Raw genomic sequence first — 18,547 nt, 5'->3', positions numbered from 1 at the left:
ACGCCGTCATGGATTAAAATCCTGCAGCGCACGCAAGGTCCCTCTGCTCAAGCCAGCGCATGTCCAGGCCCGTCTGAAGTTTGCCAATGACCATCTGGATGATCCAGAGGAGGAATGGGAGAAGGTCATGTGGTCTGATGAGACCAAAATAGAGCTTTTTGGTTTAAACTCCACTCGCCGTGTTTGGAGGAAGAAGAAGGATGAGTACAACCCCAAGAACACCATCCCAACCGTGAAGCATGGAGGTGGAAACATCATTCTTTGGGGATGCTTTTCTGCAAAGGGGACAGGACGACTGCACCGTATTGAGGGGAGGATGGATGGGGCCATGTATCGCGAGATCTTGGCCAACAATCTCCTTCCCTCAATAAGAGCATTGAAGATGGGGCGTGGCTGGGTCTTCCAGCATGACAACGACCCGAAACACACAGCCAGGGCAACTAAGGAGTGGCTCCGTACGAAGCATCTCAAGGTCCTGGAGTGGCCTAGCCAGTCTCCAGACCTGAACCCAATAGAAAATCTTTGGAGGGAGCTGAAAGTCTGTGTTGCGCAGCGACAGCCCCGAAACCTGAAGGATCTGGTGAAGATCTGTATGGAGGAGTGGGCCAAAATCCCTGCTGCAGTGTGTGCAAACCTGGTTAAGAACTACAGGAAACGTCTGATCTCTGTAATTGCAAACAAAGGTTTCTGTACCAAATATTAAGTTCTGTTTTTCTGATGTATCAAATACTTATTTCATGCAATAAAATGCAAATTAATTACTTAAAAATCATACAATGTGATTTTCAGGATTTTTGTTTTAGATTCCGTCTTCCACAGTTGAAGTGTACCTATGATAAAAATTACAGACCTTTACGTGCTTTGTAAGTGGGAAAACCTGCAAAATCGGCAGTGTATCAAATACTTGTTCTCCCCACTGTATGTCTGATGCCATGTATGTCTGAACCTTGTCTCACCTGTGTTGCAAGTAGAGCGACCTGTTTTTTGATGCTTTAGAAGGCGGTGTATATTCAGAAATAGTTTGATCGGGCGATTATATTACTGTTGTATGAATAAAATGGGAATGTTGAAAGAAAAGGTAACTAATATTATAAACGTTTTCTGAATCTAATCGATGTGAGAAACGGGATTGAATGAGACTCACCATTATTATGTGAAGAAGAAGATGGAGGAAGAGTTTTTGTCTTTCACTAAAAAAAAAAAAAAAACACCGTTTAGAGGCCATTTTTCCCCGCAAAGCGGGGGTTGGCCTTTTCGGGGACCGTGGTAGTTGTTGTTTTTTGGTCCCCTTTTTGAAGCAATGTTTTACGGCCGGATGCCCTTCCTGACGCCAACCCTTTTTGCCGCCTTCAACGACAAACAGGGAATTACCAGTGAACTGGTACTCAATTAGCCGACCTCGGAAGGATGACAGGCTGAGTCAACCCCCCTGGCATTAATTCGGCGATCGACCGAGATTCGAACCCAGGATCCTAGGATCCTAAGCCGGCACCCTAGCCGCTAGCCCAACACCAGGGATTTTGTCTTTCACTGTAACTTGAAATTGGCTCATCTATCGTCACTTTAATTAATTATATCGTACAGTTTGCAGATTGCCCAGCATCTGATTGATTAAAAGATGGCGATCGGAATTGATGGCGAGCATATGTACTAGGGTGCATCAAACGCCCTTAGGTTCTTGGATTTTAATGTCTATTCTCTCAAATGTTACACTTGTTGGTAGAAGTATGTATGCAAAAAATAAATGAAATCAGAGGTGGTCCTGGGTGGCCACCGGCCACTTTTATATATTTAGGGCCATTTTCGGGGCCGCACTATGTAAAAATGTTTGATTTTGTTATTTTACACCCAAACCTAGTCATGTTTGGTATCAAATTGAAGGTCTTGATGAGAGGAATACAAATATAACAATTTTATGCAAAAAACGATGGTTTGATAATTAGTTTGTATTTTTACATGAATGAAATCGGAGGTCTAATCGTGGGTCCCATACTAGTAGTCTAATAATATCCTTTATTTTCTTTCAGATGGCAGATAAGAAGACCAGATTAGCAAGTGCCATTTTTGGTCTTGGCAATGCTTTTACAGAAGCAGATGGTACATTGACAGGAGTCCGCCTCCCAACTTGCCGGCAGGTTCTTCGATGCGTGATGTGGTACATCCAGAAAGAAATATGTGAAGGCAAACAAACTCAGCCACTGAAATGGAAATCTGCCAGCATCGTCCTTATCCAGCTGAAAAAATTCCACACTAAAGCAAATATTCCTATGCTTTCAGACCATCAATGCTGCAAACTAATACTTGACCTTCTTAATGACAATAACAAATTGCGTCAAATACCTGTTTCTCGCCGAGAATCTCCAAGCACTTTGGCTAAGTTGCAAACCATGAATGAACGTCTTGATAAGACCTTTGGTGTATGGACAAAAGATGCAATGACAAACATTAAGAATGAGGAAGATAGAGTATTTTTAGAGTCAATGAAATCTGACAGAGTAGCCTCATTTTGTGGTGTTGACAAGAAGAAAGTTGATAAAGATCATAGAAAAGAAAAACGCCTCTTAGCGGAAGCTTCAAGACGAGAACGTCATGAATCATCCAGTGTACAAGAGATGACAATTAGTTCTGTATGCTCTGATGATAGTGACTCTGCAGATAGCTTGGAAGAAACTGAAGAAGAGGCGATTCCAGAGTTTCAAAGGAAGCGTAGTCACCACAGATCAACATATGCAGGTACATCTGCCTTTATTCCTCATGATATTCTGAAAAGACATTCAGTTGTGTCTGTTGCTACTCGACTAAACATAACTCCTGTTCAACAGGTTGCGCTCACCAAAGCTGTAATTCAAGAGGCAGGAGGTGATCCACGTCGTGTGGCCAAGTCGTACTCAACTGCTGATAAGGCTCGACGATCAATAACAAGTGCTATCGCCAAAGATATTCAAGAAAATTGGATCGCCCCAACAGCTGCTACACTTCACTGGGATGGCAAGCAGATACCAACGCTCACAAACAAGAATGTCAAGGAAGAAAGATTGCCAGTGTTGGTTGGGAATGCCACTGATGTAAAGCTACTGGGGGTGGCTAGATATCCTCCTGGAAGTGATAGGTCATCAGGTGACATCATTGCCGAGCACACTTACACGTATCTACATTCATGGAAGTGCAAACAATCAGTTGTCAACTTATGTTTTGACACAACAGCATCAAACACTGGACACGTTACAGCTGCCTGTGTTACCATTCAATCAAAACTGGACCGTGCTCTTCTGTGGTGTGCATGTCGCCATCATGTTGGAGAGGTAATCCTGGATCATGTGTTTGACGTTCTCAAAATTGAGGCATCAAAGTCTCCAGAAGTATCTTTGTTCCAAAAATTCCAGAAGAATTGGGAACGCATATCGCATGCAAAGAATGAAAGTTTAACCAAAATTGACATTTCCATGTACAATGACTATGCACAACAGCTGCTTTTATCCTGCAAAAACAAGGTTTTAAGCACAATCCGCACAAGCGCTTCATACTGTAGGGAAGACTACAAGGAAATGGCACAACTCTGCCAGGTAGTCCTCGATGATGATGTCACAAAACAAGGAACACTCCACAGACCAGGGGCCATGCATAAAGCAAGGTGGATGTCAAAGATTCTTTATTCCATCAAAATATGCCTACTTGAAGAGCAAATTTCTCTACTACCTCGAGGAACTGTAACAACACAACATCAACAGAAAAAACTGAAGGAGTTTGTTGTTTTTGTTGTTTATATTTATTGTGATTGGTGGCTCATATGTCAGTCTGCTTCAAATGCCCCATGGTTTGATTTGTGCTTTTACAAGACTCTGCTCAACTATAAAGCTGTCAACTCAACCATTTCAGTCAGCGCTGTGAAAGCCTTTGATAGACATTTGTGGTATTTAACCCCAGAACTGGTTGTTTTGGCACTGTTCAGCAATGCAATTCCTCAAAAGGATCGTCGTGCCCTTGCAGATGTGTTACTGGCCATACAACCAGATGAAATGCCAAGCACTCCAAAACACCGCTACGGTTCTGGATATGGCAAACCGTCATTTCCAAAAATTACAGAAGCGACAACCCTGGCTGATCTTGTGAACGAGGACTCGTGGTTTACAGTAAACCTTCTTCACCTAGATATGACCTTCCTAACAGAGGATGTTGACACTTGGCAGAACAATGAGCACTTCAAGGCAGCCAAGTCCATTGTGGATGGGCTTAATGTTGTGAATGACCCTGCGGAGAGAGCAGTAAAGCTCGCAACTGATTTTGTCTCAACTGCAAGAAGAGAAGACCACTTCCAAAATCTTCTTCAAGTGGTTGAATGTGACCGCAAAGCGAGGCCAAATTTGCGGAAACGAGCAAAGTTGGAGTAGTGACATTGGCGTTGTGCTTAATACATTTTCAAACTTTTAATCAATGAAAGTACAATACTACAACACTGTACTACAACTTTGTAATATGAAGAACGATTTTGGTTAATTTTACATTGACATGTAAGGTTGTTTTAACTGTTTGATATTAGGCATTTAGTAAAAGTAGGACTTTACTTTTGTATATAGGTATAATGGTTAATTTTACATTATCTTGTAGTTAATTTTACATTATCTTGTAAAGTAGTTTAGCTGTGGCCCTAAATGGCCCTAAATATATAAAAGTGGCCGGTGGCCACCCAGGACCACCTCTGATTTCATCTATTTTTTGCATACATACTTCTACCAACAAGTGTAACATTTGAGGGAATAGACATTAAAATACAACAACTTTTTGAAAATCATGGGGCGTTTGATGCACCCTAATATGTACGGCGTATAAATTTCCTATTTATTGACCGACATACGAATGCACGGTTATGCATGCAGGCTTGCTGAGACCAAGCTCCTTTTATATTATGGATTTATTACTATTATTATTGGTTCATTGCGACATAAAGGTGAAAGGTGCGAGGAGAGCTCGGCGGGTGAAGTACCAACCGAGAATGAAGGTGTGGAGGTTGAAAGAGGTGACATTGAGGGAGGGATTAAATGAGAGGCTGAGTATGGTCGAGGTTGATGTGGTTGAGCTTGAAAGTGGTTGGATGTCAATGAAAGATAGTCTGTTAGGAGCCGTTGGTGAGATATGTGGATGGACAAAGGGACCACCGAGGCACTCGGAAACATGGTGGTGGGATGATAAAGTTGGAAAGAAGATTGACGAGAAGAGGAAGAAGTTCAAGGAGTGGCAGAAGGCGAAGGGTATGGGGGCAGAAAAGGCAGAGCATAAAAGTTATAAGGCAGCCAAGAAGGCTGCAAAGAGAGAGGTAGCAAAGGCACAGGAGGCATGTAGGAAAATGTTCGGAGAACGCTTGGATTTGGAAGAGGGTCAGAGAGCGGTATTCAGGATTGCAAAGCAGATAGCGAAAGAGAGGTGTGATGTGATGGGGGTGAGTTGCTTGAAGGATGAAGTGGGACAAATCGTTGTGGACCCAGATGGAATTAAAAGAAGATGGAAGAGATATATGGAAATGCTGTTGAATGCAGAGAATGAATGGGATGGCAACATAGAGAGTAACCCAGTTTTATGACCGGCAGAGAAGATAACCGAGTAGGGAGTTGAGGAAGCGATAAAAGCAATGAAGAGTAGAAAAGCGGGAGAGCCGACGGGAGTTGTGGGAGATATGTTGAAGGCAGCGGGAAATTGGGGTGTGAAGAGAATGACAGAGATCTGCAATCTGGTGGTGAAAGAAGGCTGCATTCCAGTGGATTGGGAACTGAGTACCCTCGTCCCTCTATACAAGGGGAAAGGTGACCCTCTGGACTGTGGCTCTTATCGAGCGATAAAGTTATTGGAGCATGGAATGAAGGTATTGGAAAGGGTGTTGGAGAGGAGGATAAGGAAGAAGGTGAAGATCGACGAAATGCAGTTTGGATTTATGCCAGGAAGAGGAACGACAGACGCGCTCTTTATTTGAGGCAGTTGCAGGAGAAGTACATGGAGAAGAGGAAGAAGTTGTTTCTTGGGTTTGTTGATCTGGAGAAAGCATTCAATGGGGTTCCACGTGAAGTAGTGACATGGGCATTAAGTTAGGAATGGAGGAATGGTTGATCAGAGTAGTGATGGCAATGTACAAAAGAGCGCGCACAGCTGTAAGGACGAAGGACGGGAACAGTGGTGAGTTTGAGGTGAAGGTGGGAGTGCATCAGGGGTCGGTACTAAGTCCACTACTATTTGTAGCTGTGATGGAGGTGCTGGCTCGGAACATAAAGGAGGGTTTACCGTGGGAGTTGTTTTATGCAGATGATCTGGTGTTGATTGCAGAAAGTATGGATGGACGGAAGGAGAAGATGAACAAGTGAAAGTAATGTATGGAGACAAAAGGTCTAAAGGTGAATATCGGAAAAACGAAGGTGATGGCAAGTGGTAAAGCATGTGGTGACGTGGAAAGAACTGGGAAGTGGCCGTGTGCTGTGTGTAGGAAGCGTGTCGGAGTGAATTCCATTCAATGTACAATGTGCGCTGAGTGGGTTCATCAAAAATGTAGTGGTTTGAGAGGGTCATTAACCAGTGTGGCAGCTACATTCAAGTGTAAGGTGTGCACAGAGGGAGCTGCAGATGGAGGAAATGTTGAGTTGGATCTTGAAGACGGTGTGAAGCTGGAAGGTGTGAAAACATTTGTTACCTAGGAGACATGCTGAATGGAGAAGGTGGATCAGACTCGGCAACAGTTGCTGGAGTGAGATGTGCATGGAAGAAGTTTCGGGAACTGAGTGGCGTGCTGACGAGGAGGGGAGTGTCGTTGAAGCTGAAGGGAAAGGTGTATGCTGCATGTGTGAGAGTTGTTATGGTTTATGGGAGCGAGACATGGGTAATGAACGTAGAGCAGCAACGAAGGCTGGAAAGGGTGGAAATGCGAATGGTTCGGTGGATGTGTGGAGTATCGTTGAGAGAGAGGAAGACAAATAATGAATTGCGAAAGATGATGGGAATAGAGCCTGTGATGGATGCTGTGAAGAGAAACAGTTTGAGATGGTTTGGTCATGTGTTGAGGAAGGATGAAAGTGACTGGTTGAGAAGAGTGATGGAAATGAATGTAGAAGGAAGTGGAGGACAGGGAAGACCGAGAAAGACTTGGCTAAAGATGGTCGAAGAAGAAATGCGGGCAAGGGGGTTAACAAGGGGAGATGCAGAAAATAGGGCAACATGGAGAAGATTGTCAAGGGGACCGCAAGGCTAACCCCCGCTCTTGCAGGGAAAATGGCCTTAAAATGCCTGTTATTGTTGTTGTATTGGTTCACGAGTTATCAAGTGACCACTATATTCGTCATGTGTGTTCGTCTGTCTGTGTGTGTCTGTCTGTCCGCAGCATAACTACCCGATGATATCATCCGATCTTGATGAAACTTGGGTGGGAGGTTGATATCATAATCTAGTTGTGTCCTGCCTGGAGTGGGCGTATTGCGCCCATTGTGGGCGTAGCCACGCCCGAAAAAGATGCCTTTTTAGGGGGTAATCGAGTTCAAGCTACATCTTCTCCGAGGGGTTTGGTGGAATCTGACAGGGGCTGCGATATTTGGTTAGGCCAATGTCATGTGTTTAGCCCCACCGAGCTCGATTTGTCATTTTACTTTTCTTTTTTTTCATTTTAAAAATTTATTTATTTATTTATTATTTATATTTTATTTCATTTCGTTTTTCACCGAATTTTCGGTATTGTGTAGCTAACTAACCTCATAATTGATTATACATTATTTTCTATCTCATTTCAAGGTCAGTAACCTTTGTTTTGACATTTCCGGGCCTAGCCTGTCCGGGCCTGTTTCGGTTACAGTCCCTCCTTTGTCATTGAATACTGCTCGCTCGTGAACCATCGTCGTTTCCTGACTTCTTCTTCTTCTTCTTCTTCTTCTTATTATTATTATTATTATTATTATTATTACTGTTAATTCTCCTGCATCCCCTTCATATTTTTGACAATTATTATTATTATTTTTGTAATGACAACTACTGAGGTTTCCGTATTGACAAATTGGGGTCTGCCAGTGACAAATTCATTTTATTTTCGTTGAGGTCCGGATGCTGATCAGGCCTATCAGTAGGTTGGATACAAAATGTAAACTGTTTAGTCTGGCAGAGGTATGTGTTCTACTGAGTTCAGTTCTGGTTTATTATTGTTATTATTATTGTTATTATTATGCCTGTGTTGGCTTCTTATGCAATCAATTCTTTTTTTAGAAAGTAATTTTTAAAATCATGACAAGCTTTCAAGCTGCCAAATGATTATTATAAAAACAATCTCATAAGAAGGGGACTTTCAACTTCTCTTTTAAAGTTTTGGCTCAATACTTTGCTTCTTGCAAAAATATCTGTCTCCCTCTACCCACCTTCTCCAAGGTGTATAAGCCAACTACTTTGTTTAAAAACTGCCCTATATTTGTGACAGTTGCTTTCTGATCATAATTAGGCCAGAGATCATAAAGCTTGCTCTTTGCTGAAAAAACAATATTTTATCTGCTTTTCTTTTTCAACCAGCCACCATTGCCTCAAAGGATGGGGAAGCTCGCATCATATGCTTAGAGTCTGCTATGGCACCACGCCCTTTGCGAACCCCAAGGTCTTCTGCTGCTTCGTATCGCAACCGGAAGCGTGAAGCCATGCTGGATTTTTTTGGCTTTGATGAAGCCGATGGTGATGGCGAGAGCGGAGATTCATCTGAGCGCCCTGCACCTTGTGCTGCCTACAAGCTGAAGTACTTTGGTTTTGACGAGATCGTTGGCGAGGAAATGGAGCCCATTGTAGATTCTGGGAGCGAACTGCCTAGCACACACAGTGATACGTTTGCAGCAGCGGGGAGACGGGATGCTGGCGGGGGGTACAGCCCAGACTCCAATAGAGCATCACCCACACAGCCTGTTTGTGACTTTTGGTCTGACTCTCAAGATTTCCCAAGCAGCATGTCATCTTCTCAGGAAACAGGTAAGAAATCGATGTATGTTTGTTTGTTTTGTATATGAAAATTGAACCATCCCTTTAAGGCAGTTCCAGAATTGCAAGAAAGGAGTGGAAGTGTGCAGAACGTCTTGATTTGGGGAGTTGAAAAAGTAGGTGGTTACTAGAAGAACGTGTGCATCCAAAGGGGTCAGAGGGCTAAGAGAGAGAGCACATGACGATTGACTGGAGGAAACAAGGATTAAAAAAAAAAAAAAAAAAATCTGTGGTGGGGTGTGGGAGTGGGACACCAAATTGTCTTCAATGTGAGAGTAGCAGGCCTTGTGATTTGGCTTCATTGAGGGAGATGCCAATAATGTTGAGCTTTCGGTGTTGCATGCATGTGTTCCTGAAAGTACTTGGTGCAATAAGTTCTGCTCAAGCAGTCGAGTTGGTGTGGGGGAAAAAAAGAAGAAGATTTTTTTCCATCATTACAGTCCCAATTCCACATTTTCTTTTTTTGATCAACTAGTTCACGGAATGTATCTGTCCTTTATAACAGGTCTTCACTACATCTAAATAATGGCTGGAGTCACCAGAACGTTGATTGAGATATGATAATCGCCATGGGAAGCAAAGTCAAGCTGATGTTCCTGCGTTAATTCTTTGTTGGAGAAACGAGCATTTTCTTCTGAAATGTTAACTCTCAAAATGTCAGCATCTCCTTGCTTTCCCATCTCGGTTAGCATACCTTGATCAGCGTTTGTTGATTCCATCCATAACTCTACCTGCCCGCCGACATAGATCGACACTCGCCTTCATGCGCACGATTAGTTCTTCATCTAGCTGTATATAGTGTGTACCTGCATGCATGTGTGTTTTGCTTCAGCCAGTAATTCAAAGCCATGGGCATGTATTTAGGGGTGGCGGTAGGATGTAGGTTGTATAAATGTGGTGGACTGAAAATAGGCCAATGTGAATGAATGAGTGAGTATGTATAAGTGAGAATCTTGTTCTTGTAACTTTTTGAACATTCCATGTATGTGTTCCCTATATCTGCACACATTTTCCCAATACTGGTATCAAGGCACTGTTCTTGGCGTTGGAACCAATCTTTTGGTATTTGAATAATAATGAACTCTATGAAAGTTGAGTCAAGTTGATTAATACACAAGGTCGCCCAAAAGTTTGTTCACCGACAATGCAGTGCAATTAGTCCGATATTGTTGCGTCGTGTCATATTGCTGCAAGTAAGGTTGTTTTTTTCTTTTCTTTCAGGTTTCATTTCAGTGTTGTTTGCTATACATATATTTTGCTGCACTGAACATGCTAATATTAGTGAATTGACTTTGAGCCAGTCTGTATTTGTGCTTTTGCCAGATGAGGGAGCTCTTTCCTTGCACAAGTTATTTTCTACTTGAGTTTTCAGTGTCGTTTGCATCATGATAGGTTGGTTTGATGTTTGTGATGCATATTTCTTCTCTTATGAAGTTTTACCAGTACAGGTGGTACATGCTTCTTTGTTTTCATATCTAGTTATAGATTTTATCCGCCTTATCGATTGACAAAAGATTTAATTAATTTGATTCCGTCAACTGAGATGAAAATCTGTCCTGTGGCCATTATGTAATGATCGTGGTGTTACACCAGCTGCCACTATAAATTTGCTTACTCGCCTATTATTACATTTATTTTATAATTTCTTTGCGTGTGGTAAACTCTTTTTACTCGTGGAGTCTGAGTGCCATGAAATGCACACTTACATTGTGATATGTGCATTGTGGTTGTATCAATACAAGACTTATTCTGTTTCTCTTTTTTTTGCTTTACCTCCCTCACCAAACGTGGGCATAAGTTATGCTTTCACCCATGTCTGTTTGTCTGTTTGTGAACAAGATATCTCAAAGTTATGGACTGATTCAGCAAACGTTTGTGGATAGGTTGGGTGTATGACTAGGACAAATCTATTTGATTTTGGTGAAGATCGGAATCTGGATACGAGAATGTTTTAATTTCTTGAGTGATTTTTCACCGTTGAGAGATGGGGCCAAAAATGATGGCTAAATGGTCAAAAAAAGATATACTGTGTATATATGGCGGCCATATTATATATATTTATATTTTATTATCGGGAGATACAGCATTGTAAAACCTCCTCCAACGCGGGGCTTCCTCGAATTCGGTTTCCAATTTACACGCTGAATTAAATGCGTCAAAAAACCTCCCCAACGCGAGGGTGTGTTTCGCATTTATGCGATCGTGGCTGGTGTTTTCCAAAAGATTTATATTATTCTTATTCCTTGTTACTGTACTGTACTTTACTTAACCCATGTCCACACAAGGGAGGTCTTCTTAGGCTAAATAAAAGGCTAAAAAGACCCCCCTTGTGTGGACAAGGGTTAATTAATATTTAATTTATACACACGATGATACGAGTCGCCGCCTGCCATCATCGCGATCGCAGTTCGATTTTACATTCTGGATTAATTGCGACAAAAACGGCCGGCGTTTTCCCAAAGATTTTATTATTTTTCCTTATTCATTATTACCTTGCTTAATTACTATTTAATTTATATACACGCGCGACACGAGCTGCCCCCGTCGCCATCTCTGAAACTGCCGCCATCAAGTGAACTTGCGTCGATCATTATGGCTCCCAAAAGACCCAATTTGAACCAACCAGACAAGAAGAGGAGGAAAACGATGACCATGGAGGTCAAACCTGATATACTGATCTTCCCTCAGTTCGGTAAGTAAAATTTAACTCACGGATGTCGGGATTCCTCCAAATTTCTTTGTTTTATGTTATAAACAGCAATAGCGACTGTTTAAAAAGCTAATCATATGTGTTTGTTGTTTATAATATTTTACAAGCCTGGCTACGCCGCTGTTAGACTTTTGGTCTTGTTTTTTTTAGGAGGGTTAGGGTTGTTAGGGTTAGGGTTAGGGCATTCTATTCTATTCTATTCATTCTATTCTATTCTGATTCTGATTCATTTGTAGAATAGAATCTGGTCATTTGTAGAATAGAATCTGAGGGCATTCTATTCTGATTTCTCTTTTTAAAGGTTTTTGGTGACTTTTTAGCATGTGCCTGCATGCATGTTCTTTTTCTTCTGCCAGTATTACAAGTGCCTGTTATTTTAAAGTACTGTACAGTATATTAAAATATATATTTACACTGATCTATCCTACTTGAGAGCTCATTGAGAGCATTGTTGAGTTGCATTTGAGTTGCAGTTGTTGCATTTGCATTTGAGTTGCAGTTGCAGTTGAGTTGCATTGAGAGCTCAGAGGCTGTGCTCATAAGCACAGGTTTTTTATTTTGCATCACAGGTCAACAAGAGCTCACGTGGTTGTTGCTGCTGCTGCTGCTGCTGTTGTTGTTGTTGTTGTTGTTGTGATTCTTTTCTATTTTTGGAATGTGCACTCATTGGTCGGATAGCTGCCAGATCCCCACCCACATTTGTTGCTTGACTCCACCTACCATGGCACCAAGACAAAATAATATGGCCGCCATCTTGTTGCCTTCACCAGAGGAGAGGGTATTGCATTTGAGTCAATTTGTTTTTGTCCGCACAGAATAAATATGATTTTCTCTGCAACCGTTGGTCCGATTGACAGGAAATTTTCACCATAGGTGCACCTCCACCTGTAGAATTTTTTAATGATAATTATGATGTCATAGATCACGTAGTTCTGCCGCCGTCTTGGAAAAACCAAAAAACTTTGCACTATATCTCCGAAAGCGCTGAATAGAAAAAAATTGAGACATGGCTCATTGTAAAGAACTCTCCATTGGGAATAAAATATGTTGATGATGATGTCATAGGTGCCTCCATTATGACGTCATAATTTGACAAGTACAAAACTTCATCCGATCAAGATAAAATTTATTGAGCGTCATGTAGGCATAAATTGGTGGAGAGAAAAAATTATGATGACGTCATCGGTCATGTGGTTCGTCCGCCATCTTGGAAAAACCGAAAAAATTGCACCCCTATATCTCCGAAAGCACTGCATAGACAAAATTAAGACCTGGCCCATTGTAAAGAACTCTCCATGTTGAATAGCATCTGTTGATGATGATGTCATAGGTGCCTCCATTATGATGTCATAATTTGACAAGTACAAAACTTCATCCGAAGAAGATGAAATTTCTTGAGCATAATCTAGGGATAAAGTGGTGCGGAGGGAAAAAAAAATGATGACGTCATCGGTCACGTGGTTCGGCCGCCATATTTGTTTTAACACAAAAGCCTTAAAAACTACTGAAAACACATCCTGGTGAGGGTCTGCAATCTCTGATTGCTCTTTCTAGTTTTTTACTGGTTCTAAGACATCATGCCTGTAGGCCGTTGCTGATTATACACTGCCCAGTGTTGTTGTCAGATTTCCATTGGCTTTGTTTGGGTCCAGTGATACTCAAAATGAGGGACCTCTAAAAATGTCATCATATATCGAATAAAAATTATTAGTAAGGTTTATCAAAGCCTGTCAGAATGCACTGTACATCAGAATATACTGTAATCAAGTGTTACGCTGCGTTACGTAATCAAGCGTTACGTAGATTACAAAAAAAAGAAAAGTTATGCAATTTTTGAATTGCCTTATATTGGTGTTAAACAATCTGTGACCATGTGATAAATCAGCTCCTTCTGATATAACCGTGGGGAGGGTGACATGGATGAGAGGTGTCGAGTTAATCTTTTAATAGCACATTAAATGTGTGTTTCCCAATGGCGACGTTCCATCTTTTAAGAGAGCTTTAAATGCGCGTTTCCCAATTAGCCCATCATCGGATTTTGGGCAGGTTATGGCCACAGTCATTCTTCCTTATTGTTCAATTGTTTATTTTTGCTCCATGTCAGTGAAGAACAATGCCGTCGCTATTAACTTTTAAGATGAGCCTTATTTGTCAATTATTATTTTGAAATCGTTTTCATTTCCATTTAAATCGAAATAATGATTTGCTGATTCATGTATTTATTTATTTGATGTGCCTAAATCGACAAAAACCTTTTCTTTGGCAGAAGTATTGGAGATTAGAGATGAGCAGGTCACAGTGCAAGAGATGCAGGTGGATCAACACAGGTTGCCAGAGAAACGCCGTGATGATGTGAAGAAGAAGATCTTCCATAGTCCAAGAAAGGTAACCGACACGTTTCCGATTGTTGTTGGTATCAGAGTTGGTCTATTTCTAACAGAGGAAGAACAGGAGAGGGCAACTCTGAGGAGGATTGGGACTGGAGGGATGGAGTTGGGATGGGAGATGTTTGGGAATTTCAAATGTTGTTGCATGTGCGTAACTAAAATATCACTTGTGTATTCTGGGTTACGATGCGTGTTCAAAAAGGTTCTCGTAACGTTTTGCTCATCATAGTCCAAGATTCAATGTTTAAATTTTCTTCTTCAAATTGTGTGTGCGCGTGCGCACACGTTGTTTTTCTTTCTGATAATGTTTTTATTTGTAATCACTTGGCCAATGTGGGTACCTAATTTTGAGGAACGTTTTGAATGTCTCGTTGTATCTGTACGGTCCGCACTTATGCTGCTGCAAATGGCAAAAACTGATTCCGTAGCAAGAGGTTTACTTGTTGATTTGTACAACATTTTGCTTCGCTTGTTAGCAACAGTGTTTGACCCTGTTCCACATGCTCACAAACAAGGATGGCTTCCACATGATCGTGTCAGTTTTACAAGCAGTATCTCATTGAATGACTTCATTCTAAAGTACCCTTTAGAATGAATGACTTCACAATCATATTGTGCAGCAAAGATCGTTTTGTACAATTCTGTTAAAGTAGAAATGCATTTGTGAAAAAACCAGCGGTGAGATGCATGTTTACGACAAGGTAAGTATGTGCCTACCAAATACATATTGTGTGGTCCAGTTGATTACTGAACCATGACTTTATCTTCCCATTTTGTTTGTGTTGCTGGGGGCTGATTGAATAGCTGAGAGGTATGCACACTCACCTGCGCTGTTTAGCCTGGGCTTTTAAAATCTCGATCCAGCTATAAACTGCCACCCTGGTGTTCTGCATGCACGGTTGTGTATTTATGGTGTGAGCCGTCCATCTGAAAGGTGTTAAGCTGGAGGGCCTGCACGATGGGTGCTGGTGAACTTCAACGATCCCACGGCGTGTCTCTCAAAGTGTATGCGAGTTATCGTCAGCACCCTGAAGAAATTTAAAAATCCTTCCTCATCTATGATCACATACTCTTCATTGCAACTGAACTTGGAGTATTCTATTTCTGTTCCGCTCATTGCCCAGTCCCACAAATTTTAATCATCATCCATCACCATCATCCATACGCTTCAATAAGAGTACCAGTCATGGACTGGTACTGTTGGTGGAGCGTCTGCTTGCCGAAGCATTGTCTTGGCTGCATGGTTTTCCGTTGCCTTCCGAGCATTCATTCAGGGCAGGAATATGATATTTCGGGTTTTGGCGATAACTTTCCTACTGTTCACATAAGACAACAACGGATCGTTAGCGTTTCATTCAGTCTTCTATTTTAATGTCCACCCAATGAAAGGTGCACACATTGACACCAGGGTGATGGTTTATAGCTTGGTTGGGATTCAGCTCAGGCTCGGCACGTCAGAGGTGAGAGTACACACCTCTAGGCTGTCTTATTAACCACGCAATTTATCACCTTCATTCAAATCGTAGCTACCTAACTCGGTGCACTTTCAAACTACTGTACTTCTCAGTAATCTGTCGTACTTCTTTGTACCCTCTTTACATTAGCATCGGTATAATATTCCGTACCAACACCTGCCTCTGCAAATGAGTCACCATCTGTTCGTTTTCTGTATTGCTCATTTCTTAAGACTTGTAATTGTTCATAATTAGCAAGTTACCCCAATTTTAATATTTAATGGAAGGATAATCCTCTTGGGATGAATTGACATTTTGCAAGCAATCATGTTTGAAATGTTCCTCTACTTGGCTCTGCTTAACCTCGAATGCAAATGCTTTTTTTAATTGAAGTGTTTTTATTGTTTGCTGCTCAGTTTTACACCATTCTATTTTGTGAAATATTAATGTTGGCATGTCATGTTGCTTAGCTTTTCCTGTTTTGACTTCGGAAGAATTGCAGTGCTAGTTCCAGCCTGTGGAGTATAACCAACAGCATCAAAAGGCAGAATAATCCACAAACGGGCAACGTGCATTGGTTAAAAAAAAAAATCACACCCCTGCCCAGAGGAAGCGAAACGGTTCAGTTTGGCATTTTTAATATTAAATAGGCAAAGCCGAGAAAAGATCGAAACCCATTAGAACCCTTTAGGATCACCCTTTAGAATCACCTTTTGAATCACCCTTTGGAATCACCCTTTAGAATCACCCTTTAGAATCACCCTTTGTAACCACCCTGTAGAATCACCCTTTAGAATCACCCTGTAGAATCACCCTTTGGAATCACCCTTTAGAATCACCCTTTAGAATCACCCTTTAGAATCACCCTTTAGAATCACCCTTTAGAATCACCCTTTAGAATCACCCTTTGGAATCACCCTGTAGAATCACCCTGTAGAATCACCCTTTGGAACCACCCTGTGGAATCACCCTTTGGAATCACTCTTTGGAATCACCCTTTGGAACCACCCTGTAGAATCACCCTTTGGAATCACCCTTTGGAATCGCCCTTTGGAATCACCCTTTAGAATCACCCTTTGGAATCACCCTTTGGAATCACCCTTTGGAAGCGCCCTTATGGAAGCGCCCTTTGGAATCACCCTTTGGAAGCGCCCTTTGGAATCACCCTTATGGAATCACCCTTATGGAAGCGCCCTTTGGAAGCGCCCTTTGGAAGCGCCCTTTGGAATCGCCCTTTGGAATCGCCCTTTGGAATCACCCTTATGGAATCACCCTTATGGAAGCGCCCTTTGGAAGCGCCCTTTGGAATCGCCCTTTGGAATCACCCTTTGGAATTACCCTTTAGAATTTCCCTCTACAACCCATATGGATTACCCTTTAGAACCCCCTAAAATTGAACACTGTGGGTTTGAAAAGTTCTTCATTTTTGACGGACGGACGGACAGACATAGCCAAATATTGAAGTGGCTTCACTGTTTAAAAAAGAAAATGTTTGAAACTGGAGTCTGTGTGTGGTGATATATTTCCAATGCCACATTATGACATCATTTTCATGGGTAAATATGTTTACAAGTTAGACTTTTCAAACCCACAGTGTTCAATTTTAGGGGGTTCTAAAGGGTAATCCATATGGGTTGTAGAGGGAAATTCTAAAGGGTAATTCCAAAGGGTAATTCCAAAGGGTAATTCCAAAGGGTGATTCCAAAGGGCGATTCCAAAGGGCGATTCCAAAGGGCGATTCCATATAAGTACTTTAATATAGCAGAGTTGGTGACAAAAATGTAATCGATTTTAATTGTTCATTGTATCTGCTATTCTTGATGCAAGACACTTTACTTTATATGATACAGTGCATTCAGAAAGTATTCAGACCCCTTCATTTTTTTTGCATTTTCTTATGTTGCAGCCTTATGCTGAAATCTTTTAAATTCATTTTTTCCCTCATCAATCTCCACTCAATACCCCATAATGACAAAGAGAAAACAGGATTTTAGAAAGTTATGCAAATTTATTAAAAAGAAAAAACTGAAATATCACATTGACATAAGTATTCAGACCCTTTGCTATGACACTTGAAATTTAGCTCAGGTCCCTCCCATTTCTCTTGATCATCTTTGAGATGTTTCTACACCTTGATTGGCGTCCACCTGTGGTAAATTCAATTGATTGGACATGATTTGGAAAGGGCAACACCTGTCTATATAAGGTCTCACAGCTGACAATGCATATCAGAGCAAAAACCAAGCCATGAGGTCGAAGGAACTGCCTGCAGAGCTCAGACAGGATTGTGTCGAGGCACAGATCTGGGGAAGCCTACAAAAAAAATTCTGCTGCATTGAAGGTTCCCAAGAGCACAGTGGCCTCCATAATTCTTAAATGGAAGAAGTTTGGAACAACCAGGACTCTTCCTACAGCCGGCCGCCCGGCCAAACTGAGCAATCGGGGGAGAAGGGCCTTGGTAATAGAGGTGACCAAGAATCCGATGGTCACTCTGGCTGAGCTCCAGAGATCCTGTGTGGAGATGGGAGAAACTTCCAGAAGGACAACCATCACTGCAACACTCCACCGATCTGGGCTTTATGGCAGAGTGGCCAGACGGAAGCCTCTCCTCAGTGAAAGACACATGAAAGCCCATAGAATCTTGTTTCTCACAGTCTGAGAGTCCTTTATGTGCTTTTTTGCAAACTCCAAGCGGGCTTTCATGTGTCAGTGTGGAGGAACTGAGCACTCCGGTGGACCCTGCAGCTCTGGAGCATCTGCCATCGACCAACAATGAGCACATGGTCAATCTCCTTTGCCACACCACCAGCATTGGGATACCAAGTCCAGCGATGAGGCCGTGGGCGCTGAAACCATGAGCCAGCCATCCTAAGTCCACGACTTATTGCAAAGCCGATGAACTTAGTGCTATTCTGGTTCACAGTCCCAGATCCATGGGGACCAACCCATGCCTCATAACCATCCCTGTCAGTGCCAGTCGATGCATTGAAATCCCCCAAGACTAGAAGAGTTTCTCTCCTGGG

At 41.9% G+C, this 18,547-nt stretch overlaps 1 protein-coding gene across 9 annotated transcripts in view; it reads left to right on the top strand.

The window, feature by feature from the left end:
• The window catches only part of WAPL (WAPL cohesin release factor), a 181,126-nt gene that overhangs the window by 31,073 nt on the left and 131,506 nt on the right, over window positions 1-18,547 (top strand). For 5 of the 9 annotated variants that reach the window (XM_078783251.1, XM_078783249.1, XM_078783248.1 and 2 more), the window contains 2 exons: window positions 8,521-8,964; window positions 13,950-14,068. In XM_078783251.1, coding sequence (XP_078639377.1) covers window positions 8,521-8,964; window positions 13,950-14,068 — 563 coding nt within the window. The remainder of the gene's footprint in view (window positions 1-8,520; window positions 8,965-13,949; window positions 14,069-18,547) is intronic. The other 4 variants (XM_078783247.1, XM_078783252.1, XM_078783250.1 and 1 more) reach the window with 2 other exon arrangements.

This window comes from Myxine glutinosa, chromosome 8 (genome assembly GCF_964187855.1).
Source record: "Myxine glutinosa chromosome 8, kmMyxGlut1.1, whole genome shotgun sequence".
Taxonomy (NCBI): Eukaryota; Metazoa; Chordata; class Myxini; order Myxiniformes; family Myxinidae; genus Myxine; species Myxine glutinosa.
Note: the sequence above shows the minus strand (reverse complement) of the source record. Positions and strands in the feature narration are given on the sequence as shown.